The following is a 26,651-nucleotide window of genomic DNA, read 5'->3' as shown; positions in this document are numbered from 1 at the left end:
TTCGTCGTCGTAAGTCGTAACGTAGGAACCGTTTATTTAGTTGATCCAGTAAATCTCACAGTTTCCCTTTCACCTTTCAGTTCAACAGTTATGGATCACGTGCCTAGCACGTGGGAGATCACGTAAACCACACATTTACCACGCGTCAAAATGAAAAGACGAAAACAGCCTCACATAGACCTGAATATCGAACCCAAAACGAAAACTCCCGCTACTTTCCCTACGCCACGTCCACGCGTCAAAGGGAAAAGACAAAAACGCCCTCACATTTACCTGAATATCGAACCCAGAACGAAGGGTAAAAACTATATAAACCGACTCCCGCTATTTTCTGCTTCTCTAGCCAACCGATATACACAGCGCCCTTCTCTCTCTCATGGATTCCCCTTCTAGCTCCTCCGTCATCATTGTCGGCGCCGGAGTCTCCGGTGAGTTCCAATCGCCACCGTCGATTTTCCAATTCCTAATTTTAACTCTCGTTTCTCACTTCGTCCGTTTAATTTCTTCTTATTGAAAGGTTTATCGGCGGCGAAGGTATTGATCGAGAACGGCGTGGAGGACGTGGTGATTCTGGAAGCTTCCGACCGTATAGGAGGCAGGATCCGAAAGCAGGATTTCGGCGGTGTATCGGTGGAGCTTGGCGCCGGTTGGATAGTCGGAGTCGGAGGCAGAGAGTTGAACCCGGTCTTGGACCTCGCCCTGAAATCGAATCTCCGCACTATCTTCTCCGATTACAGTAATGCTCGCTACAACATCTACGATCGCAGGTCCATTACGACGCCGTTTCTCTTCGGTTCATTCATTTATTTAGCTAATTTGTTCCCTGCATTTTCGCTTCGCAGCCGTAAATTAGCTTCCACGACTTTTGTGTGCTACTTTGCGCCGTTGGAGAATTAATTGGCCTCCGCATTTTTGTCATACCGTCGCACTTTAGAATTTTCTTTTTTGTGCTGCTAATCTGCGCCGCGGGTGGAGAATATTAATAACCAACTCGCCGAGTTAACTGGGTATTTTACTTTTTTTTTTTTCAGCGGGAAGATATTTCCTAGAGGACTCGTGGAAGAGACGTACAAGAAGGAAGTGGAGTCGGCGGTGCAGAAGCTGCAGAAGCTGAAGAAGCTGGAAGCCGGCGGCGGCGATTTCTCAAATGTCACCGAACCGCCCACGTAATCTCCTTTCTCAATCGTTTTAATGTCTCGTTAGCTTTGGCTTCTAATTATTAACAAATCCAATTTTTTCAAATTATTATTATTTTATATTAGTTTTATTTATTATTATTTGCGTTTTCTGTATTTTGGGGTAATTTCCGCGAAATTTAGCTGAAAGCGTTGATTTTGTACATTATTCACAATTATTTTATTTTAGTCGTGTGGAATTTGATTGTTTGGTTTATGGGTGTGGTTTGTCCAGTACACAGAAAACGCCGATAGAGCTCGCCATTGATTTCACCCTACACGATTTTGAGATGCCAGGTTAGTTTTCACAGCTCATCCTCGGTCAATTTTCTGTTTGGATGCTGAGACAAGAATATGAAATCCCCAATTTTTTATTTTCTAGTTATGCTTTAAGAATTTTTAGTCAAAATAGTTATTGAGATTGTCATAATTTCTCATAAGTCTTTGATATTGAAAGTCGATAAAAATAGTCTTTAAGTTTGTGTTAAATTGTTACGTGAACAATCACGTGATCACGAGTGTTTTTGTTAAACCAGCCTCATCACTTAACGAGAATATTGACAGATTTTTCATAAAAAGATCAAAATGATTTGCGGTGAAGAAAGATTATTTTTATTGATTTTAATTGTCATGCAACAAAGTGACGATTATTCAAATCTTAATAACTATTTTGACTAAAATGTCTTGTTTTAAAAATGCAATTGATTCTTTGGGCGGCACATAAAGGAATTTTGTTTTTTAATTTATATTTTTTTTGTCAAATAATAAATTTGTTGGATTAGATGTTAAAGTAGGGAACGAGATTTGAATCAAGGTAGAAGACAACACTTCTTTCCACTACTATAGTAGAGAGCCATTTGCTTGTAATTTATCTGGAAATCTTGTTCTTTTATTTTGGAGATTGTTAGATGTAAATTAATTAAGGTTGGTAATGTTTTAGAAAATGATTTTTGAAGTACTATATTATAAAATGAAAACGACAAATAATATTTGGAAAAAATTTATTTTGATTATGAATTGTGAATTTGAGAAATGGAGGATTTTGATTGTGGTGCAGAAGTGGAGCCCATATCAACCTTTTTGGATTATGGAGAACGAGAGTTTTTGGTTGCGGATGAGAGAGGGTACGAGCATATGCTGTACAAAATGGCCGAAGATGTTCTCTTTACATCTGAGGGTAAACTGTTGGACAGTCGTCTCAAGTTCAATAAGGTACCAGAATCTCATCCTTCTCGTTTTCCACTTTTTAGCTTATTTGCTTTGCCCAATAATTTCGATTTGCTTAGAGATAAGATGTTATTAAGCAGCCCCGTACTCTTAGTACAAGTTATAACCCATTACTTTTAAGTCTATGATGATATAGACGTTTGAAAGTGCTAATTTTCTTGCTCTTGCCAGTAGTTCAGATCCGCTTAAGCGGTTGAGATGTGCTTAATTTAATTTAATCTTGAGATAATAATGAATTTCTAGTCCATTGACTTATCCTTCGTACAAGGCTTTAATCTTTGCTGCGTTACAAGGTCATGCTGTAAAGCTTTGCAAAATTCGCTTTCTCTACCCAATAATAGGATGAAAACAAAATGGACAGATGTGAGAAAAATACAAATAAAGGAAGAGAAAGTGGGAGGGGAAAACTCTGGATTTCTGCTTTGTTTGTATGCAAACGCAGTCTTCCTTTTCTTCTTTAGATTGACCCAGCTTTGGAGTCTGTAGATAATGACGTTTCTGAGAGCTGTTTTTCTTTTGTTTTATGAAATTATATAATACCTAATTTCTTCGAGGGTCAACTAATTTTTTTGTTTCTTTTTAGCAATTTTTTTTAGACTAAATTTAAAAATTAAATAATATAACACTAATAAGAAATAAATACATTAATTAACATTTAAATAATAATTTAATTATCAACTTCCATATCATTTAGTTTATAAAATTTAATCTATAAATTTAGTCTCTCTAGCATTACTTTATATACGTTAGTAACTTAGTGTGAATTAGTGCTATTCACACACATCATTGTATCTTTCACACATAATTCGATTCGGTGACCGAAAATTAAGAGTGTTTAAAAAGTAAAAATTGGTTTGTGAATAACACAACCCTATATATTATTGTATTTGCACATGTTCACATAATTTTTATTTTAGTTTCCCAAGACAAGATATTTTTTTTGCAGATAATGCTTTACAATAATGTCGAAAAGAAATAATTTCTATACACTTGATTGCGAGTTTGATCCACATCAATCTCTTTTTATTTTTTTAATATGTAACAACTTACACATTATTGTTTGTTAAAACAAATATTTTTCGATTTTTTATTTATTTACCGTAGATAAATCATAAATTTGCCTTTTCTAAGCAATTATCCACCCATGAAACTTTGCATGTACACTTTTTTGTCATTTTTTGAAATCCATTATCTAATAGGTAAGGTCATTCACATACCTATCTTTACTTCTAGCATACTTTGTTAATTTTTGTTTATTGATTTTCTTTAATTTATTAAATTCAACAACCAAAAATTAAAAAAAATTATGTAAAAAGTAAAAATAAATGTGTGAATAACACAATTCCATCCAATAATGATGGTGGTTTTTTTCGTATACATTGTTATATGAAAATTGCGTGGCTTCTTTGACTTCCATTTGCACAATTATTTACCTCCGAGCGGTCCGAAACCTTTTCTTTCTTTTTCTCTTTTGGTTTTAACTCGTACAAACATGAAGAGACGTGATCCTTGAGACCTTTAAAGCTCTTTTGGCTTTTACCACTCACATAAATTTGTAGGCCCCAAGAGCAAGATAATAGGAAGTAGTGTTGTGCTGTCAACTTTTTCTCCAGTTCTTGGGCTGCTGTCTTCCCTTCCTCATTTGTTGAAATAAACAGATTTTATGTCACCTTTCATTGAGCAGTCTGCATGAAACAGACCTCGTGGCGGTTCAATGACAGATTTCAGTGCAATCTGGAGACAAATTTACACGACATGATATTAATAGATTGAAGGGTTACAATGACAGAAAATTCGTTCTACGCAACATTTTTTCTTGTTTCTTTGTAATTTAAAGACTAACATAAATGGGCTAATGATTTGAATTTTGAGCAGATTCCGCTTCAATAAATCTTTTCCCTCTCATCTCCCAATGAATTTTCTCTTATGCATATTTAAGTTACACATCTGAACAAGAACCGTTAAATTTCATTAAGTTAAATAATTTAACAACTCTTTTTAGATGTTTAACTTAAATGTGTATTATAGATACCCTTTATCTTTGAATTTCAGGATCTTATGGGGTGGTTTCCTTGGAACTTCACATGTTATTTTTTATGGTTATATAAATATTTTTACTGTTATCCATTTATGAGAAGATGATTCCAAGCTTGATTTGGGGCAGGTTGTTCGGGAGTTGCAGCACTCAAGAAGCGGCGTTACGGTAATGACGGAGGATGGTTGCGTCTTCCAAGCAAATTACATGATTTTGTCAGTTAGCATTGGTGTTCTCCAAAGCAACCTCATTGCTTTCAATCCACCCTTACCCGTACGTCTCTTTTGTTCATATCATTTCAATGAAATGATTTCATTCGTATCTTTGCCAATTACGTGTTTATATGTTAATTTGCTCACATGACATCAGCCGCCTTCACAACTTCTCTGCATGTATGTCTGTCACTGGACTCAATTGCCACCACAACCTTACCAACATAGTACGTAGGCGTGGCTTTTAGCTATTGGTCATGGATTTTATGCCCCTCTCTTTCTTCATGCTTTTCACACTGATTTTTATTTGCATTAATGGGGAAGAGTCTTCATTCAATTTGCTTTGTCCAACGTATAGATATGGTGGGATCTCAAGGGCTAGGTCCCTAACATATGGGTCCCTTTAGATGGGAGTTTGCTATTTGTTTACTTGGTATTTAATGTGTGGTCCGCATTATTGAATGCAATTTAGCTGAAGAGTCAGAAATTATGGATAGCTGAGCTCATTAAATAAGTCTCCACTGGTTGATGACGAATGAGAAAGATTAGGAATCTGATTTTTTATATGCCAAATTGCCAATGCCATGGATTTAGGATCCACGGAATTTTAACCCATTTGCTTGCCAATAGGTTAACTAAATGTAGGCTGTGCCTTGCTGCTTGGTTCACTAAATGTAGCCTGTAGATGTTGAATGCGTTGGACAAGAAAAAAGAGAAAATTGTATTCTATAGCTTCTGCCTTAGTTTCTTAGGGTAGAATGGATAATCTTTTAGATCTCTTTTACTAATAGCGGGGTTAAATAATCAAGGAAAAAAAAGTGCTTTGTAACATCATTTCATTTGCCTTACTACATTAGGTAGTGCATGCATTCATGACTCTAAACGGTTGGATGTAACAAAGGTGAAGTGGCAGTGGTTGGTGCTACAAAGATAAGATAATATAGAAAGATCTCCGAGTTATGATTGGTTGGGATTGGATTTATTTATTGTTTATTGTTGTTTGATGGTTATTAGGGTTTGTATGTAACTGTTCCCAACTTGTGCCTTTGTTAAGCATTGTCGAATAATCATCTGCATGTTTTGCACCATACATTTTAGCAGCTAATTCTTAGAGGAGTTGGTAGTCCAAATTATATGCTATCTGACCATGCAGTTGTGGCATGATTGCCGTTTGAGCCCATTGCATATGATCTATATCTTTTCTTGCTGTATCCTGGAGTATAAGATCTATACTTATGCATACACTATTGTTTCGTCTGCTTAGGCATATTTAATAACGATGATGCAATTCCTGTTTTAACTTAACGAAACTGGTAGATAATTGGTCATGGTTACATTGGTTGTGACCCTATGACTGAAAGCGCATCTTATTCAAAGTCTCTTTTTGATATTGTTAGTGTACTTTGCTTGAAATCATGCTAACTTGATGAATTAAATAACATAGAGGTGGAAAACAGAGGCTATACAGAAATGTGATGTGATTGTATACACGAAGATCTTTCTGAAGTTCCCTTATAAGTTCTGGCCTTGTGGACCAGGACAAGAGTTCTTCCTCTACGCCCATGAGAGGAGAGGCTACTACACATTTTGGCAGGTTGGTTTAAATATTTGTCATTCTCGACGCCAGCTAACAATATATGAATTTTCATTTCCAGCAGATAAATACATTCCATATGTTGTGTTGTGCACTGAATTTCCAACTAGCCTGTCATATTTTCATGCCACTATTACTTGTTTAATTTAGTAAATAAATGGTCCTCGTCAAGGATCAGAAAATGACAACATTTCAAACGTCCATGCCAAGTGTTGTGATTCATGCACCTTTAGAAAACAACAAAATTTACGATTGCGCACTTACAGGATCTTTAAACACAATCTTCACCTCGTATAATCATGTTTTGGCTGTCTGCTCTATAACCGAGCTGTCATTTTACTTTGAGTTGATAGGATGCTTCCCCAATGTTAGTGCATAAAATTACACATTTCTTCCATTTTAGATAACCCTCAGTAGTTGGTTATGAAACTTGACAGTGACCTTGTCGAGTATGCTGCATGTGTTTTAGCTTTAGTTTGTAAATATCTCCGTCTACAATTAGATAACAATATTGATTCCTGTTGTTCTTGTCGTTATGATTAACAAACTAGTATCTCTCGCACTCGCAGTATTAGTTTGAATGGTTCTTCCTTTAATGAAGCTACGATTAACAAATTTTTATAATGCGTACTTCAATCAAATCTCAAATGTGTATATTATTAAAATCATTTTCTTTGGTTTTATTAGGAAAGAAACTATACATATTATGGAGGCATTGTGCGATGTCACTGTCTTTCATTTTACAATACGACTTATTTGACCGATATATGTGGAAATTTTCTAAACTACTATTACGACAAATAAAATAAAATATGAGAGTGATAACTATAGTATATTTTAACTTTACCACTAACCATATTCTCTCCAAGCTGGCTGCTAATCTGTTGCCATGTCATCAGCACATGGAAAATGCTTATCCTGGATCCAATATGCTGGTCGTGACGTTGACGAATGGGGAATCAAAGCGTGTGGAAGCTCAGTCTGATAAGGAGACGTTGAATGAAGCCATGGCGGCCCTCAAGGACATGTTTGGGCCTGACATTCCGGAAGCTGCTGATATACTTGTACCTCGCTGGTGGAACAATAGATTCCAGCGCGGCAGCTACAGTAACTACCCTATGATCTCTGATAACCAATTCGTTCATGACATCAAGGTTTGCCTTCTCTCTCTCTCTCTCTCTCTCTTAAACGTTTTGTTTCACCATAGATCAATTTCACTTAATGTTTTTCACAGAAGCTTATCTTCTAGTGAAATTTGGAAGCTCCTACTCTATGATACGGTTGCATGTGGTTCGCCACACGTGCCACTAAGATCCACCCGTGCATATTTTGCATGTAGCATGAATTAGTTGTCTAGTCACATGGTGTGCCACATCATGGATTAAGACAATTTCGTACATGAAAAATAAGAGAGAAAAATTAGAAGTGTAGTTATATCATTGCTCACCTAAAGATCATTTGATATCGTTTCGTATTTTTTCCTTGATCGATGAGGTCTCAAGCTTATAAAAAAACTTTGAAATGAATTGACATTACGTACGCTGCTTCTTTTGTATTATGACCAGAACCCAGTAGGCCGCCTCTTCTTCACCGGGGAACACACAAGTGAAAAATTTAGCGGTTATGTCCACGGCGGGCACCTTGCAGGTAATCAATTAATTTAAGGTTCTTTCGGAGATTATAGGCCTCCAATTATAAACATAAGTTGTAACATCTTGTTTGTGTCATGTTGCTTGATGATCAATAGGTATTGAGACTGGCAAAGCGTTGCTGGAAGAAATGGAAAAGGAGAAGGAAAGGACTAGTGAGAGTGAAAACCAAGCGTTTTTGTTAGAACCCTTGCTTGCATTGACTGGTTCATTAAGTTTGACACAAAACGACGCTGTCTCAAGTCTCAAATGCGATATTCCTAAAAGATCATATTTAAGTGGCAAAGTTGGCATCGCGGAGCTATGTTATGACTAGGTGGAGTTATAGGCAAAACACCATGATTGGTGACCGAAAACCAAAAAATAAGCATCGAGAAAGATCACGAGATGGGTTCAAATACAATCTCTATATAATCCTTGATGCCGTTTATAATGTAGAATGATGGGAGGGACAACAAAGCTGGGTTTGTGTGATAGTTGTTTGGTTCGTAATGGTATAGGAAGGGGAGAATCAATGGAGGTGAAAGGGTTTCGGATGCGGGACGAAAATGGTATGGGGGTATACACATGTAATAGTAGGCAATGAAACTAAGGGAAGAACTAGATGGACGTAGGAACCAGGTTCTATTGTACTGGTACTGAATGTTAGTTTCAAAAGAAACAATCTTTCTCATTTTCTCTTAGCATTTGGTATTTAATCAAATTTTCCATCATGTCAAGAAAACAATTGGTTTCCTTTGGAGACATTTTTCTGTGGCTACTATTTTGTGGGTATACAGAAGTCCATGATTCCAGCCCAAGTGTGAGTGGGTTTTAGATTCCGGTCCTCTCCTTGGCCTGATTTTTCAAGTAATTGTATTGATACGACACCCAAAAAAGGCCTCACAATATGAAGTTAAAGGGAGGAAGACTCGGTTTAAGTCACACAATGTGACATTAATTATAAATCGGTATCGAACTCGCTATTTACGAGAATTAAATTTAAGATCTTTGATTTATAAAAGGAGAGAAATATCACTAGATCATAATACTATGTGACATTTAGATAGTTGCACAAAACTAAAAGAAGTTTGGATGCCATTGTGCAATTTTCTTATTCAGGATTTTTTTTAATACAAAGATATATTTATGCTGATGGATGGGAGAATAGATTAATTTTGAACTTTCATTCACGACATTCAAACATAATATATTTCACTTATTTAGAGAAATATCACTAGACCGTATTATTAAGCGATATATGTTTAAAGTAATAAAATCTCAAAAACTACCTAAAGCATCAAAGTATTGTAATGTTTGTTGCATTGAGGACGGTTGGGTCCAAGACCTAAACTAGAAAAGAGTGGTTGAGTCTAAAGTAGATGAAACCGTCGGTTGGGTCTTTGAGACGAGTACGTATTTATTCCATTCAACGTTTGCATTGATGAAAACCCACTCTCACACCTACAAATGACAAGTTGATTTATTCAAATTGATGCTAAGTTTCTGCCTTTTTATTTTTGGTAATTATTGATGATGGCGATTAGACAACTAATTGCAGGAGAAACAGTACACTATTTCACGTCATTAAAAGAAGCGGGCTACATCTAAGTTACTTATGAATTTACATCTAACTCTAAGCAAGGTTCTAAAAAACGCTATGTACTAATCAGACAGCTGGTTGGGCCTTGACGGACTAGGCAGATTTAAATAAATTTATTATACACTGTATAAATAATTGCCTATTTTTACTTTAAAAATACACATAATTATACTGGGATACATAAATTACAAAATAAAATATAAAGTATTAGAACATATTGAAAACATGGGGAACAAGCATATAATGAGTGTTCATCCAAGTATTTAATAAGTTTCTTACATTTTATTGAAAAATTAAAATACAAAATGAAAGTTATCAATTTTCTGTCTAATGATTGCGATATAGGCGTGTGTCTAGATGGTCTAGGCGGACACCTAACTACTTGTCCTCAAACACCTCAACGAAATGGTTGATAAACGGAAGAACAAGTGAAACTGTCCAGGCATCGTTACTTGGTGCTCACGCCCCACGCTTTTCTTGGGATGAGGTTGTTGTGTGTTTGTTGTCTATCTTGTGAACCGGATGCCATCTAAAATGTTGGACTTTTAGACTCCATTACAAGCTCTCACTAGATTTTCTCTTCTACCATCTATCTTGATGTTGCCACCACGTGCTTTTGAGTGTGTTGCATTCATTCATTTTCATAAAAAGCAATGCACCAAACTCGACCCTTGTGCAGTGCATTACGTTTTTATGGGGTATGAAGCTCATCAAAAGAGTTATTGATACTAAAATCCTTCTACCCGACATCATTATGGATGTAACCTATATAGAGTATGAAATGTACTATTCACTCCTCAATCCAACTCTAATCTTTAAAGGGACACAAGAAGTGAAGAGCATTGGACAAATTTTTCGATGAAATGAGATTCGTAGCACGGTCATCACCAGACACGATCGGTCTAATATATGCATGACTCCAAACTTGGATAGAGAACCACTGTCCAGTATGTGTCTGACAATCGATCGATGTTGAAGCTTCTTCCCCCTATCTTCTCCAAATATAGTACCTAGAGATGACCACGCATCTATGAATATTCATGAGGAAAGTTCTACCACTCGTATTAGTATATCAAACAATTCAACTTATCAGTTACCTTACAAGTATAACCGAGGGAAACCACCTAATGGATACTCACATGATGAAGAAAAAAGGTTTAAATATCATATTGCCAACCATGTGTCATCAAAGTAAACTATCACACCAGGCAAGGCATTCATGCAGCAACTATCAACTGACAATGTTCTGTGTTCCATGAAAAAAGCATTATCTGATACTGGATGTGTTTGGGTTAAAACTTGAACTTTGGGCTTAAGAAGGAGTTGACCCAAAAGAAAGAGGTCTAGAAGGAGAAAAGCCCGAAGCCTAACCAAAGCCCAGAAAGAAGGATAGGCCCTTTTCTGACTAGGTGCAGACCATTTGAACCACTTGCTCATCTACTTAGAGGTCAAGTGGTATAGACCAACCAGCTAATCAGCCCAAAAACACTTTACAGTGGCAGTACAAGTAAAAAGATGATGAGTCATTGCCCTTCAAGTTGCATTCGGGCAAGATTACTGCTAAGGAGGCCAAGCCGAAATGTCTATAAAAGAAGAAAGAGAAATCAAAGATACGGACACTCAAACAAACAAATACAAGCACAAACTCTGCTTAAACCAGATTTGCCTTCAATAAAGCTGTAGTCAGCCTAAGCCTTCATCCCTTTCGGGATCAACCCTCACCCAAAGCCTTTGTAATAGCTCTGCTACCTTGTCTAGAACTTGTTGTAGTATCGATTTCCTTTTGTAAACTCATCTCCTTACCCCTCTTTCTAAACTCTCAAACCCCTTGATAAACCACAAAGATAGGAAGTTGCAAGACGACCAGCCTTGCCCAACAAGATGAAACATTGCCCGACCCTCTTTGTTTTTGTCTTTTCATTCAGTAGTCTAGCAATATGTTGTATACTTCTAGTTGTATCCAAGTTATTTCTGGCAAGTTGATGATTAAAAAGGCTCATCAATTCTTGAATCCGATTTAAATATGTCTTCACAGATTAAATCAGATCTAAGTTCTAAGCCCTCGGGCATGTAAGATTGATCATTTAAAAGTCCTTGGTCTCAAGGCATAAAAAAGAACCATATGTGGACTTAACCCATCCACGACAATCTTTGATAAACAAAAAGTCCGAAGTTACTTGGGGCGCAAGTAATCGACCTATCCCTTAGTGTTATTTCTATTATATTATGATTATTGTAGAACGTTTGAGCATAGAAGGAATTCTGATGGGAATCCTCAAGGCCTACACCTAAGGCCCTACAACCTAAGGCCCTACAAAGGCACCTATTTGGATTCTTTCTGCTTTTCAGGCTCAGGTAATCAGAAGTATAATAGTCATAATACCTTTGTAATCAATGAAACAAACATTATATATTCGAGTACTGGGTTAGTTCCTGATTGGAAGCCTCAAGGCCTACACCTAAGGCCCCACAAAGACACATTTCATAACTAAAACAACCTTTTGGTATATATACAACTAAAACTCAACGTCCGTTTTACATCTGCCATGCTGAAGATGGCAGTGGCACGCCTGAGCACTTAAAAGTTAATCTTGATTGGGAACCTCAAGGCCTATACCTAAGGCCCCACAAAGTCACCTTTCAAAGTTAACTCTGTCATTCTTTTTCAGACTTGCCAGACAAGCCTTGTCCGACAAGCTTTGCCCGACAAGCCTGCCAGTGAAGCTGAAGCTCGACAGAAAGCATCGACCGGAGCCAACCTCTCGGGGAGCTGTGTGCTCGTCGGCTAAGAAACATCCCCAATGAAAATTCTAGCCACGAACATAATTTTGGCATGCTCGGTGGGACGTGCTTGATCAAAAGAAATATGTCAAAACTACCAGAAGATTCGCAAACTACCTTGTTGCAAATGTTGCAAAGATTGGAGAACGCCTCCACGGGTTTCAGACGGGAAGCCGACCTGGTTATAAGACAAACTATTCCTATATCTTTACCTCAACTTGGGGAAAAAGATGATAGGGAAAATGAGAGACTTAAAACCAACTAGCCAGAGGAAGCAGTGATGGACAAACCTGCGAATCCCTTCTCAGAGGCCCCAATAAATATGATCAGTATGGCATGGACTGAGAAGGGGAAAGAAAAGGTTACAAGGGAAGAAGAAAGAAGATTGCTTGACAAATCTACAAGAGGGGTGATCAAATTACCCGAACATCCAAGAACAGCCATAATCAAAGAGATGGTTTTGTGTAGTAAATGTCAATGCGAGTGTGAGCTCAAAATACCACCCGCATGAGTCTTCATGGATCATGAACTGATCAGGAGGAATGAAGAAGAAAAAAGAAAAGAGGCCCATGAGAAAGTTAGGCGAACTGCAGGGAGGGATACTTCCCGAAGTGTTTTTCAGCGGTTAGGAGGCGATTCCCAACCTAGAGTTTTATCAGAGATATTTCGCAATCATGAAGTTTCTGAAGAGGCAGAAGATAAAGATGCCAAAAAGCCAAAAGAGAGGGGTGTAGAGCATTCTCAATACGGCCATATGAGAAGAGAAGGTCAAAGAAGAGATTAAGAGGCTAGTAAAAGCTGGATTCATTAGACCAGCCAGATATGTAAAATGGTTAGCCAACATTGTACCCGTTTTAAAGGCCATAACAAAAGCAGTACGATGTTGTGTTGATTACAGAAATATTAATGGCACTACACCAAAATATGAGTATCCCATGCCCATGGCAAATCTATCCATAGATGCAGTAGCAAAACACAAAGTCTTATCTTTTATGGATGGAAATGCAGGGTATAATCAGATAAAGATGGCCCAGGAAGATATACATAAAACAGCTTTTAGGTGTCCCGGGCATGTGGGGGCATATGAATATCTGGTCATGCCATTCGGGCTCAAGAATGCTGGTGCAACCTACCAAAGGGCAATGAATGCCATCTTTCATTATCTGATTGGCCATAACATGGAGGTATATATTGATGACATCGTGGTGAAATCCAAAACAGAAGAGCAGCATCTGATAGACCTCAGGCAAGCATTGACAAGAATGATGATCCACAAATTGAAGATGAATCCAAAGAAATGCGCGTTTGGAGTAAGAGCGGGCAAATTCTTGGGATTCCTGGTTCATCAAAGAGGTGTAAAAGTGGACAAGAACAAATCACGGGCAATAATGGAGTCGCCTTCACCCACCAACAAAGTGCAACTCCAGAGGCTGCTAGGCAAAATTAATTTCTTGAGAAGATTCATTGCTAATTTAGCGGGCAAGATCCAACCGCTGACTCTTTTGCTAAGACTGAAGGATAAAGAGAATTTCGAGTGGGGAACACCACACCAAAGGGCTTTCGACAGTATCAAAGCCTATTTGACTTCTCCACCAGTGTTGGTACCACCTCAAAGGGGAAAACCCTTAAAGCTATATATCTCTGCTTCGGAGAAATCAATCGGGAGTTTGCTAGCTCAAAACAATGAAGGCGGGAAAGAGCAGGCAGTGTACTACCTCAGTAGAATTCTGACCGAGGTAGAAACAAGATATTCTCCAGTGGAAAGATTGTGCCTAGCTTTGTATTTTACTGCCAGTAAGCTGAGGCATTACATGTTACAAGCAATTGCTGACTTCTTAACGGAGCATCAAGAGTCTCCAGATGAGATAGTCGATATCTTGGGAACCCTGGAAGTTACTAGTGTTTGGATCCCGCCAAGCAAAGATATCTCGGGCAAAGAGGAATGGATCCAGCAAGAGATAAGAAGAGTAACTGGCCTCTGGGTTACTCCTTGGAAGCTGTATTTTGATGGTTCCTACACTCAGAAGGCTTCAGGAGTTGGGATTGTAATTATCAACCCTCAAGGGGTTTATCATTATTACTCATTTCTCCTAGATTACCAAGGGAACACCAATAATCGGGCAGAGTATGAAGCCTTAATAATTGGTTTGGAAATCTTGATGGATCTGGGGGCAGTGGAGGTAGAGGTGTTTGGTGATTCAGAGTTGGTAATAAACCAGCTAAATGGGGAGTTCAAGTGCAGACATATCACCATGGCAGGGTATTACTTGGCGGCCACGAAATTGCTGAGTTATTGGGATTCTGAGATATCAGTTAATCATGTTCCCAGAGGATCCAACCTAGCGCCCAACGAGATGGTGCAATTAGCCTCAGGCGTGCCAATACAGGAAAGAAAATATGGGGTAGATGTTAAGATTCAAAGAAGAAACCTTCCTTCTATCCTGGAAAGATGATTTAGTCTGGATGTAATGGTTCTAGAAACGGAGATAGAAGATTGATGCGAAAATTTTCTTAACACACAAATTAAACCCTCTTGTTGTCAAATTGTAGTATAAATGCAAGTAAGGATCGTTCTAAACCGGAGATGATGAGGGCTTGCTAAAACCTCTAAACTGACTTAAAAACATATAAACAAAGTTAAAAACACTAAACTAGACTCAAAGAACTTAAAACAAACTCAAAGGACTCAAAACAAGCTAAAAACGCTCAAATCTGCCTAAAAACACAAACTGGGTAGATTTGGACTCTAACACACTTTTGTGACACCTAAAAACACAAATCAAAACAGATTTTGACTAATAAAACACTTTAAAATAAATGGGGTTTTGGTTTTGACGAATTTGAAAATAAAACAAGTAAATTAAAGAACTAATGAAATCTGCGCGAATTTGAGTAAATTAAATGGATGGAAAGCTAGCTAGGAGGTTCTTCTCCACACATGACATACTTGCACATAAACCAATTTTCAGTTGTTCTTTTGATTAATCATGAAACTCAACACCCCAGGTTAATTAAGTCCGCTTAAATTAACCTTCAAGTTCTCCTTAAGTTATTGAATTAGATGGGAAAACGCATACAACAATTCAAGCATTCTTCAAAAGTTCTTTACGTGAACAGCACAATAAAGATACAATCAAATATCATTAAGCATTATGAAAACTATAAGTATTGACGAGGCACTCGTTACTATGATGAGCATGAAACTCCTGCCAAGAATTTATTTAACGCGATCGTTTATAAGCGACTTCCACTACTTATGAATATAAGTTTCTAACTATTAGGTGAAACTCCCTTATACTCTAGCATCATATTCATGCATGCAAACTAAGTGTGCACTCTTAATAAACATACACGAATAAGTTATCAATCAAGCAGTTAAACAAATTGAATTCACAACTTATGAAATCACAACTGAAGGTAATCAAATCATATTGTAAGCATGAACATGGTTTCGAATTCCCCCATAGCTAAGGGGGGTTTAGTTCCTCATACTCACAAAGCAAAGATAAACAAATTTAGACATGGAAAAAAAAAGAATGAAAACACCTAAAAACGCTCAAACAATCCAACTTGAATGGCAAGCACGTCCAAGGGTCCTCATTCTTCTCTTTGTTGCGGCACAAGGTGTGGTTTGATGGATGAGTGGTAAATTATGGTGGTGGATGGATATAGGTGAGTTATGGTGAAGGGTGGATGGGTGGATTGTGTTCTCCCGGCCAAGGAATGAAAGTGTAAGTGTATAGAGTTGTGAGATATGAATGTAGTGTCTTTTGATGGATCTTTTCTCCTCCCCCTTGTTATGGTGAAGGGTGGATTTATTTATAGGCTAGGGAGAGGATCACCATCTAATTAAGGTGGTAGTGGTGTATGTTATGGTAATGAGTGGATGTAATGGGTGTAGTGGGTGAGTGTTTGGTAATGAGTGGATGTAATGGGTGTAGTGGATGAGTGTTTGGTAATGAGTGGATGTAATTGGTGTAGTGGGTGGATGTTTGGTAATGAGTGGATGTAATGGGTGTAGTGGGTGGATGTTTGGTAATAAGTGGATGTAATGGGTGGATGTAATGGATGTAGTGGATGGATGTATGGTAATGAGTGGATGTAATGGGTGTAGTGGATGGATGTTTGGAGTTGTAGGTCAACAAACTTGCACACACACATGCTGATTTCTAGCCTTCAAATCTTCAAAAACGTCCATCCTCATGTCTCCATGCTTGCACTATCCAATCTTGGCCCAAAAATGCTCAAAATAGCACTTTGTTATTTGAACCTACAAACACACAAAAATAGCTTAAAATACATAATTGACTAAGAAATAACAACATAAATGCACAAGAACAAGCCACCTAAGTCACATAAATATGCTCCTATCAAAGATTAGATGTCGCTCATCATTCATCATTTAAAGGATCCCTTTTCACCCACAAGCAAGAAGAATAGACAGCAAGCAAGCAAGTATTACTTCACCTAATGGGTAGAAGCCTCGGCCGTAAAATCCATAACCTCAGCTACAGTCAAGAATTTTATTAAGACCAAGATTCTGTACAGATTTGGTGTGCCCGAAACCATAGTAACGAATCGTGGGCCATCTTTGATTTCAAAAGAAGTTGAAGAGTTTGCAAGCAAATACAAAATAAAGATGATCCAGTCCAGTCCTTACTACCCACAGTCAAATGGCCAGGCAGAATCCAGCAACAAGATTTTGGTAAACATTATCAAAAGAATGGTGACAAATAGTCAAGAAAAGTGGCATGAAAAGTTGGGAAATACTCTATGGGCATACAGAACTTCTAAGAGGGCAGGAACAGGGACAACTCCTTATGTTTTAACTTTGGGGCAAGATGCGATGCTTCCCATGGAGATCAATGTAAGTTCTGTCAGAATTCAAAATCAGTTTGGGTTACACAGTGAAGAGTACATCGAAGACATGTGTCAAGGGATTGAAGACTTAGATGTAGCCCGAATTGAAGCCTTGAACCAGATTCAGGAAGGAAAGAAAAATGTTGCTCGAGCTCATAACAAAAGGGTAAAGATAAAGTCTTTCAATGAAGGAGATTTAGTGTGGAAGACAGTCTTCGCTCTAGGAGCTCAGCTTAGGGGCTTTGGAAAATGGAGCCCGACATGGGAAGGTCCTTTCATGATTAGTCGAGTATTAGATAAAGGAGGATATTACTTGGCGGACCTCGAAGGAAATTGACAGAAACATCCCATTAATGTTAAATTCTTGAAAAAGTATTGTCCTACATTATGGGATGTTAGGGATTGTTATATTGAAAATGATGCAAGGTAAAGTAGGCTTCGGGATACCAAAGTGCAGTGTATGTTCATCAATCATTCAAGAAGATAAAAAGACACAAAGCTGCTAAAATAATGTTTATTTCATTTCGACAAATTGGTGAAATTTACAACAGATTCAATTCCGATGTGCTACGTTCGATTCCTTCTGGATGCAATGGTGTCTCAGCTGGTTTTCCGATGTCTTCATGGATAGAATCTGATCAGGTGATCGGGTTATGCGGCCAAGATGAGCTTGGTAAAGGATCCTCAGACAGAGTCATCGCCATATATGATGGTGAAGCCTGACTTATCATGGCAACGAGCAGGAAGGCAAGCCTTCATGAGGAAACCACCTGACTAAAGGTGTTGGGGATAGCAGGGTGTTTGACCAAAGGTGTTGGAGATAATAGTTATCTGATGAAAACTCTTTTTCTCACGAAAAGGAAGTTTTAGGAAACCCCACTTGAATCTTGAAGAACTCATTCCACAGTTTTGGGAAGAAAACTAAGGAGGCAGAAACGCTCAAGGTTGATAACAGATAAGGTTGAAGATGATTTGAGCAGGAATTTATAGGAATATCATAAGGTAGTTCAAGAGTCGTGGGAAGATCAAGAGACTCCGGGTTATGTTGATCTTAACCAGAAGATACAAGTTCCAAGAACAAGGGTACATGCGCATGCGGCTATTCAATCAATATTGGCGCCTGGAGTTCCAGTCTGAATATTAATTGAAGGGGGCACTGTTTGGGTTAAAACTTGAACTTTGGGCTTAAGAAGGATTTGGCCCAAAAGAAAGAGGTTTAGAAGGAGAAAAGCCCGAAGCCCAGCCAAAGCCCAGAAAGCAAGAGAGGCCCTTTTCTGACTAGGTGCAGACCATTTGAACCACTTGCTCACCTACTTAGAGGTCAAGTAGTATAGACCAGCCAGCTAATCAGCCCAAAAACACTTTACAAAGGCAGTACAAGTAAAAAGCTGATGAGTCATTGCCCTTAAAGTTGCATTCAGGCAAGATTATTGCTACAGGAGGCCAAGCCGAAATGTCTATAAAAGAAGAAAGAGAAATCAGAGATAAGGACACTCAAACAAACAAACAAATACAAGCACAAACTCTGCTCAAACTAGATTTGCCTTCAACGAAGCTGTAGTCAGCCCAAGCCTTCATCCTTTTTGGGATCAACCCTCACCCAAAGCCTTTGTAATAGTTCTGCTACCTTGTCTAGAACTCGTTGTAGTATCGATTTCCTTTTGTAAACCCATCTTCTTACCCCTCTTTCTAAACTCTCAAACCCCTTGATAAACCACAAAGATAGGAAATTGCAAGACGACCAACCTTGCCCGACCCTCTTTGTTTTTGTCTTTTCATTCAGTAGTCTAGCAATATGTTGTATACTTCTAGTTGTATCCAAGTTATTTCTGGCAAGTTGATGATTAAAAAGGCTCCTCAGTTTTTGAATCCGATTTAAATATGTCTTCACAGATTAAATCAGATCTAAGTTCTAAGCCTTCGGGCATGTAAGATTGATCATTTAAAAGTCCTTGGTCTTAAGGCATAAAAAAGAACCTTATGTGGACTTAACCCATCCACGACAGTCTTTGATAAATAAGAAGTTCGAAGTTACTTGGGGCGCAAGTAATCGACCTATCCCTTAGTGTTATTTCTATTATATTATGATTATTGTAGAACGTTTGAGCATGGAAGGAATTCTGATGGGAAGCCTCAAGGCCTACACCTAAGGCCCTACAAAGGCACCTATTTGGATTCTTTCTGCTTTTCGGGCTCGGGTAATCAGAAGTATAATAGTCATAATACTTCTGTAATCAATGAAACAAATATTATATATTCGAGTATTGGGTTAGTTCCTGATTGGAAGTCTCAAGGTCTACACCTAAAGCCCCACAAAGGCACCTTTCATAACTAAAAACAACCTCTTGGGTATATATACAACTAAAACTCAACATCCGTTTTACATCTGCCATGCTGAAGATGGTAGTGGCACGCCTGAGCACTTAAAAGTTAATCTTGATTGGGAGCCTCAAGGCCTATATCTAAGGCCCCATAAAGGCACCTTTCAAAGTTCACTCTGTCATTCTTTTTCAGCATTGCCTGACAAGCCCGCCAGTGAAGCAGAAACGGGACAGAAAGCATCGACCGGCGCCAACCTCTAGGGGAGCTGTGTGCTCGTCGGCTAAGAAACATCCCCAACGGAAATTCTAGCCACGAACAGGATGCACCAAATAATGAAGAAAGAGATGAGTGCATTTTCAATAAAATAAAATAAAAATGTGGGATTTAGTTCAATTACTATGAATGAAAAAAATAGCGGAGTGTAGGCGAGTATACACAATTAAACATGAAGTTGATGGGTCTTGTTTGGGCCTGAAATGACAATTTGGCCAAGTAAGATCGACTCAAGAGCCACGAACCTTGGCCCAGTAGGCATCCTTTAGGCCAACAGGATTTCAGCCCATAAATAGGATCATTCTGACCGAGTCCTTATGAAGGAAGGACTGTGAAAAGATCAATTGAGGGTGGCTAGGTCCAATTCTATATGAATCGAAATTACTAGAGACCATATTAAGCCTTGGATAAATACGAATTATCCCAATGATCAAAATGCATGCATGGCTAGATTAAGATGAATGAGTCACATAAAGAGATCAAATTCAGAGTTCTAGTTGGAATCAAAGAGGCCGAGATTGGATGTAGATGAAGTTTTGGCCACCAAAGGATAAGGGGAATATTCAAATAGATGTCGAGCAAATACAGCCCCATCAAGACTCTGCCTCGGTAGGCTTGTTTGTCACAATGCCTCTTCTATAAATACAGAAGGCTCTGCAATAGAAGATGCCTCCTCCAACTCAGCAAACAATTCAAAACTCTCTATGCGAAAAACCCTTGCACATCTTTCTCATATCTCTGTACAAAACACTAACTATCCTAACGCTTCCGTCAACACATCTTCAGTTCGGATAAGTGAACCGCACTGTGTTGATAACCGGCCACATTTTCAGTTTGGATTAATAATACTGAAGTCATTGAACCAGGGGATTCAGGAGCACCTTTAGCTCGGATCAGTGAATAGAACTGCAACTGGTTGGCAGGTTATCTAACAGACTAAGAATTCCCAATTCTCTCATCTCAAAAGGTCATCTCATTAACTTCAGCAAAGTGAGGTATTGCCTGGTTACCCCTTGTTCAGCACAACCAAAGACGAGTCTATTATTAAACTTCACATTGATCTGGTAATCTTGTCTTCAAGTTGTAGAACCCAAGGTCGAGACACGTTCCTTCCTAGGCCGTAGTCTCTTTGGTGTAGAAGTCAACATCACATTCGAGACCATCATCACCTCCATTTTACTCGCCCAACCGAGCTTGTTTGCAAGTTGGCACGCTCGACCGAGCTTGGTGTGTAAGTTGAAAAAGGCTTTGTACGTAATAAAGTAATCGTCGCATGTGTGGTTTAGGCAGTTCCAAATGGCCATGAGTTCAGGCAAAGTAATTCAAATCATACACTCTTCTTAAAATGCTGAAGGATTAAGATAACAACTTTAATTATTTATGTGGACGCTATGATTGCTACAGGTGATGACAAGGAAGAAATCTCGAGATTGAAAGGCTTCGTATTAAAAATAAAAGAAAATTCACAGCAATTATCGTTACTTCTATTACTAAAGACCAAAATAGGTTGAATCCCGTGGCAGATAGTAGCTCTTCAGTAGCCCACTCAGAACTTATTTGCTGTTGACAAGGAGAATTTCTATGTTACAGAGAAAGATAAGTGACAAAGCTTCGAGTTACATTCAGTGAGGTCGAAGATAGGATTACGGTAATCATGAAGCCTGCTCCGGTTGGTTTTTGTGTTGTCAAACCACGTTGTCACCTGCGTTCTTGCATTCCATTTATACTGAAAAAGAAAGTAAGTTTACATGCTTTCATAAGGCGAAATCGGGGATGAAATCCTGATGTTTAGCAAGGCAATAGTGTGCAGACAAACCCAGGAGAGAAGACAAGATGGCTCTTTCCCTTTGGATGAACAGAAAACATAAGCCTAAAATAGATAAAGAAGAGCGGGAATAGAAAAATGTGTAGCTTAGCTAACCTCCGTACTCGAATTAAGGTGTTGTTGCATCATGCTGATATGTCTAAACTTGTAAGCTTATTTTAAAAATACGGGTTCTCATACCTAAGCTCTTAAGGACATTCTAAAACTCTAAACTTAAAATGATTAACCCAGGTCCCTGTGTTAACAAATATTCTAAAACTCTAAACCAAAATGAGATTTTTCTTATTTATTTATTTTAACAAACGATATATATTATCTACACTAAGGGGTGTGAAAGTGGGCTATCTCACAATGTGCTAGCAATAATGTAGTTCAAATTCGCCTTTGGCGATAATCGAACATAAGCCCTATCACTTACCAATAAAGAAGAATACCACTAGACCTTATTACTACGTGACTAATGAGATTTTTCTTATGCAACAACAAACAAACAAAAAATTAGCTACGCCACACAATTGTCCGGCACAATTAGATAGTAAGCTCTTATTATTTAAAAGTATCAGATTTGGAGCACAAGTGGAAGAATAACAAATCAATAAAGTGACATATTAACGTATGAGTATAACTCCTATAAAAATAAAATCAAATTGATCTAGAATTGGAATCAAACTCACTTTCACAAAACTCAAATTTTATAATCTATTATTGGAGTTTTATATGAATCAAACTCAATTTTCAGACTTTTGTAGAGGGCTTAAGCTCATGCACATCCATAAACATTTATAATAAGCATTTATATGAATATTTACAGAAAAAATGACCGAGAAAATAAAAGAGTTTATTACACTAGCACTCCCTAAGTTTTATCGAATTTTCACAAAACTTTCTCACGTTTGAAACATTACACAAATTCGTCTTGACGTTTTAATTCACTTTCACATAACTCTTTCAGTCAAAATTTTGCTATTAAATTGACAATTGGCTAAATCGGACTAGTCATACTCCTTTCTCGGCCTTGGGTGCCTTCAGGGCTTTTGCTTTTCCACCTTGCTTGGAAGACATGGCTGCGATCTTAGGCAAAAGGCTTGCTCAATTGGAATGCGAGAGCCATGACAAATCCACAGGACAACCCTATTTACAATAACACGCAAACGACAACAATTTCTGGGAGCCCATATCGGCCGGGAGCTAGAACCGCAACAATCCCGTGGTTGACGTCTTATCTTAGCACTTTATCACCTATCTTTATCAAGGGAGTCCCGTCTTTTGCTAACGAAGAAAGCATCGGACAAGGATTGTCTGCCCTCCTTGGTCCCATGCCCTCCCGTGCCCTTCTATTTTATGTGGTCACGGTTAAGCCACGTCAACATTTTATATTATTTTTTTATAGAGATAATAAGACAAAAATGAATAGTAATATAAAATGTTGACGTGGCTTAACCGTAACCACACAAACAGGAGGGCACACGAACAAGGAGGGCAGACAATCCTTGTTCCGCAGCATCCCTTGTTTACAAGTTTTTAATTTATATTTTTAATGTTTAATTTATTTATTTTAATATTTTCTTTTTCTAATGTTATTATTTATTATTTAATTAATTAGTTATGAGGGTAAAGTTGTCAATTTACTAGCAAAATTTTGAGTCAAGGAGTTAAGTGAAAGTTAATAGAACTTGAAAGGTACTAGTGTAATGTCTCAAATAATAGGAGATTTTGTGAAAATTCGAGAAACCTCATAACTAGTATTGTAATTAATCAAAAAAATAAGTGAACGAACATAACACCACTTGTAGTAAATTGACACTCTTTAGCTAAGAAAGTGTAGCAATTTTCTAAGAGTAAACTGTCGGTTTACCCCCTGAACTTTCACCTCACTTTCGATTTCCCCCCTGAACTTTTCTATAGGAAAATTAAGGACTCAAACTAATTTTTTTAGCCAATTTGCCCCCTACCTTTAGTTTTTCATATATTCCATCCATATTTCCGTTAAGTGAGACCATATGCACAACATGTGATGGTAGTTAAGTCATTTCACTCTTAAAAATGATTAAAAACTGAAAATAAATAATAATAAAAATTTTCCCTCTATTTTTTCCCGCTAATTCCTATCCTCAATTTTATTTTTCCCTCTCATTCATATGCATGAGAAATGACATATGGTGTTATTGTCTTCATAAGTAGCTAAGTTAGTCTTTTTCTTGAAGCATGTACTATCATTTTTATTTTCTCTAACAGATTTATAATTTGACAAATGCTCATGGTGTTATTGTCACCAAAGCAGTGCATTAATATAAGAAACATGTCCATAAAAAAGACTAGGGTTTCTTATATTAATGCACTGCTTTGGAGACAATTGCACCATTAGCATTTGTCAAATTATTAATTTGTTAGAGAAAATAAAAATGGTAGTACATGCTTCAAGAAAAAGACTAACTTAGCTACTTATGAAGACAATAACACCATGTCATTTCTCATACATAGGAATGAGAGTGAAAAATAAAATTGAGGATAAGAATTAGCAGGAAAAAATAGAGGGAAAGTTTTTATTATTATTTATTTTCAGTTTTTTATCCTTTTTAAGAGTGAAATGACTTAACTATCCTCACATGTTGTGCACATGGTCTCACTTAACGGAAATATGGATGGAATATATGAAAAACTAACGGTAGGGGGAAAATTAGCTAAAAAAATTAGTTTGAGTCCTTAATTTTCCAATAGAAAAGTTCAGGGGGGAAATCGAAAATGAGGTGAAAGTTCATGGGGTAAACTGACACACCCCGTCCCGAAGGAGGGCGTGTTGGCCGTCACGTGAGTGTGACGTAACCATTTACACAGTTCGGAAGCTTTAAAAAAAAAATACAATTACTATGATGAAACACCTTAGGGTGAGTCCTACTTTTGTGAATTCTATCAGAACAACGCTGGATTCCTCGTGGCCACCAAAGCTCTGCTAACTAGAACCTGGAGGGGCGCAAAACAAAATTGAGTGGGTCAGTAAAACAAAGTTTTTCGAAAACATTTCATTTAAAACATTTCTAACCCCTCGCTGTAAAACCTGTATACTTTCCCAGAAAAGTAGTACATAAACATATATATATCATCAAAAACTCAAATCATAATCCTTCAACGCTTTTCAGAAAGAATATGTCATGCCATGTCATATGCCAAAATATAGTATGAATGCATCAATATAAATCAGGCGAAATAATAAATCAACCGGAGACCCTACAGTGGTCCTGTACGGCTGATTCTATAGTTCAATATCCCATCCAGCCGGAGTCACCAACTGTGACCTGTACGGCCCTACCGGAGTCACCAACTGTGACCTGTACGGCACTACACTGCACATATCGATAGAATATATAACTTATATAAGACACGTCACTACGTAGTTCGGTCCGGAAGATCTGCAACTCAGATTTTAAATCCATAACTTCTAGAGGTCCACAATATACCTCTAGGACATCATCCTAAAATTTCGTTACCATCCAACGGTCGGATCTCCGTCAATTTCCAAAACCAAGTGTCGGTTAACATTCTATTTTATGAACTTACAACTCCAATTCCGAAAGATCCGTAAATCGGATTCCCGATCCGTAAGTTCCTATAATCCTCAAATATTACGTAATACAACGTATCAAAGTTTGGTGACGATCCAACGGTCGGATCGTCAATTCACATTTTCACCTAACCACGAATCGAAACGAACTTAGGTTCAATTACTCGATTTAAGTCCATCAATTATCAAAACTGAACCTAGAACCTTAAACACATGCTAAGAATGACATTGGCGGACCATTGGCCATGCGCCGCCGCACGGGCCGCCGCCCGGCTCGCCGAAAAATCCAACCATTTCCAAAAATTCTCAAAAAATACAGAATTAAAGATCTCAATGAGTAGAGTAAACTTTATACCTGAGGCCAAGGCCAATTTGGCCTGGAAACACTTCAATTTCACCAAAATCCGTGCGGAACCCTAGTTTTGTGTGTGATTCGATTCGGCCTTCAAACTTGCTCCGACGCTTCCACCACTGCATGGGCTTTGTTCCTGGGTTCTAAGGGAGTATAATGGTGGTGGTAATTGGAAGGAATCATTTCTAAATTCACCGGAGAAAGGAAAAACCCGCCGGAACCACCTTGGGTGTACGGCTTCAATTCGAATAAATTTGACAAGAAATTTGATAATCTATCACCACAAGGATGTTGGGCTCGTTGAGAACGTTCCATAGACACCGAAATCACCTCCAACGGACCTCGGACGAAGGAGATACGACCGGGTCAAGAACCGGGTCGTAATATGGAACCGGGTCGTAGGTCCGGTTAGCTAGTTCTTCTTCTTCCTCCTTTCCCTCCTGCTCTCTTCTCTGGTTGGCCAGCCCTTCCTCTCTCCTCTCCTAATTCGCCAACTCCTTCTTCTTCTCCAATTGGGCAGTTTTGCCCAATCTTTCCTTTTCTCTGTTTTTCCTTTCCTCCCGATGCCTTCCTCATTCTTTTCCCATTTCTAATAACAACTAATAACAATAATAACATGTTCGCCAAAAAAAAAAAAAAAAAAAAAAAATAACAATAATAACACACATACACACACACACACATATATATATATATATATATATTAACCAAAGTAAAAGTACTTCTCAGGTTAGAGTTCCGTAAAATTTTAACTGTAACTCCAAATCACGAACCGTCAGCGCCCACACGTCCGTAGCGACGAGTACTACGATGATATGTTAAGAAAACAAATCTTAGATGGCACGACACAACGATTAACCTCAAATAATGTGCATTCCTCAAAGGGCATTTTTGTAAAATCCTTTTTTAAAAAAACTTTAAAAATTCTTAAAATTAGGAACGAACTGTCACATAAACCGTTTACTCATTTTCTAATTCCGAATTTTTTACAACGCTCAAAAGTATCAAATACTTCAAAATTTTAACAGCTACTTCGTTAATCAAAACAGAAAACTAAAACCTAATAATTGAAATTCAAACCTTCTTATACTCCAACATCTTTACAAAAGGCAAACCAACCCTCCCGCGTGAACGAAGAAAAAGGAAGGGCGAAGTTTCCACACCACGTCCGATACACGTGGCATTTTTTGGATTAAAATCTCTCT

At 37.9% G+C, this 26,651-nt stretch overlaps 1 protein-coding gene across 2 annotated transcripts; it reads left to right on the top strand.

The window, feature by feature from the left end:
- The first annotated feature begins 294 nt into the window (after positions 1-294).
- Positions 295-8,565, top strand: LOC126589045 (polyamine oxidase 1-like). Of its 2 annotated transcripts, XM_050254231.1 has the most exons (10): positions 295-428; positions 518-767; positions 1,032-1,166; positions 1,411-1,472; positions 2,233-2,387; positions 4,567-4,710; positions 6,094-6,243; positions 7,143-7,397; positions 7,809-7,890; positions 7,991-8,565. In XM_050254231.1, exons 1-10 carry the CDS (start codon positions 377-379, stop codon positions 8,206-8,208), a joined length of 1,503 nt encoding a protein of 500 aa, XP_050110188.1. In that variant the 5' UTR covers positions 295-376; the 3' UTR covers positions 8,209-8,565. The 2 variants fall into 2 exon arrangements, with proteins under 2 accessions (XP_050110188.1, XP_050110194.1); XM_050254237.1 differs by lacking the exon at positions 6,094-6,243.
- Positions 8,566-26,651: the final 18,086 nt, after the last annotated feature.

The sequence above is a fragment of the Malus sylvestris genome, chromosome 2 (assembly GCF_916048215.2).
Source record: "Malus sylvestris chromosome 2, drMalSylv7.2, whole genome shotgun sequence".
Lineage (NCBI taxonomy): Eukaryota > Viridiplantae > Streptophyta > Magnoliopsida > Rosales > Rosaceae > Malus > Malus sylvestris.
This window is presented reverse-complemented; position numbering and strand designations above follow the sequence as displayed.

What these genes read in the sequence shown, in the direction of transcription:
- LOC126589045 (XM_050254231.1), top strand. Translation starts at nt 377, where the DNA reads ATGGATTCCCCTTCTAGCTCCTCCGTCATCATTGTCGGCGCCGGAGTC. An exon ending in TGTCGGCGCCGGAGTCTCCG is followed by an intron (nt 429 to 517) that starts GTGAGTTCCAAT and finishes TCTTATTGAAAG; the next exon opens with GTTTATCGGCGGCGAAGGTA. An exon ending in GTCGTCTCAAGTTCAATAAG is followed by an intron (nt 2,388 to 4,566) that starts GTACCAGAATCT and finishes GATTTGGGGCAG; the next exon opens with GTTGTTCGGGAGTTGCAGCA.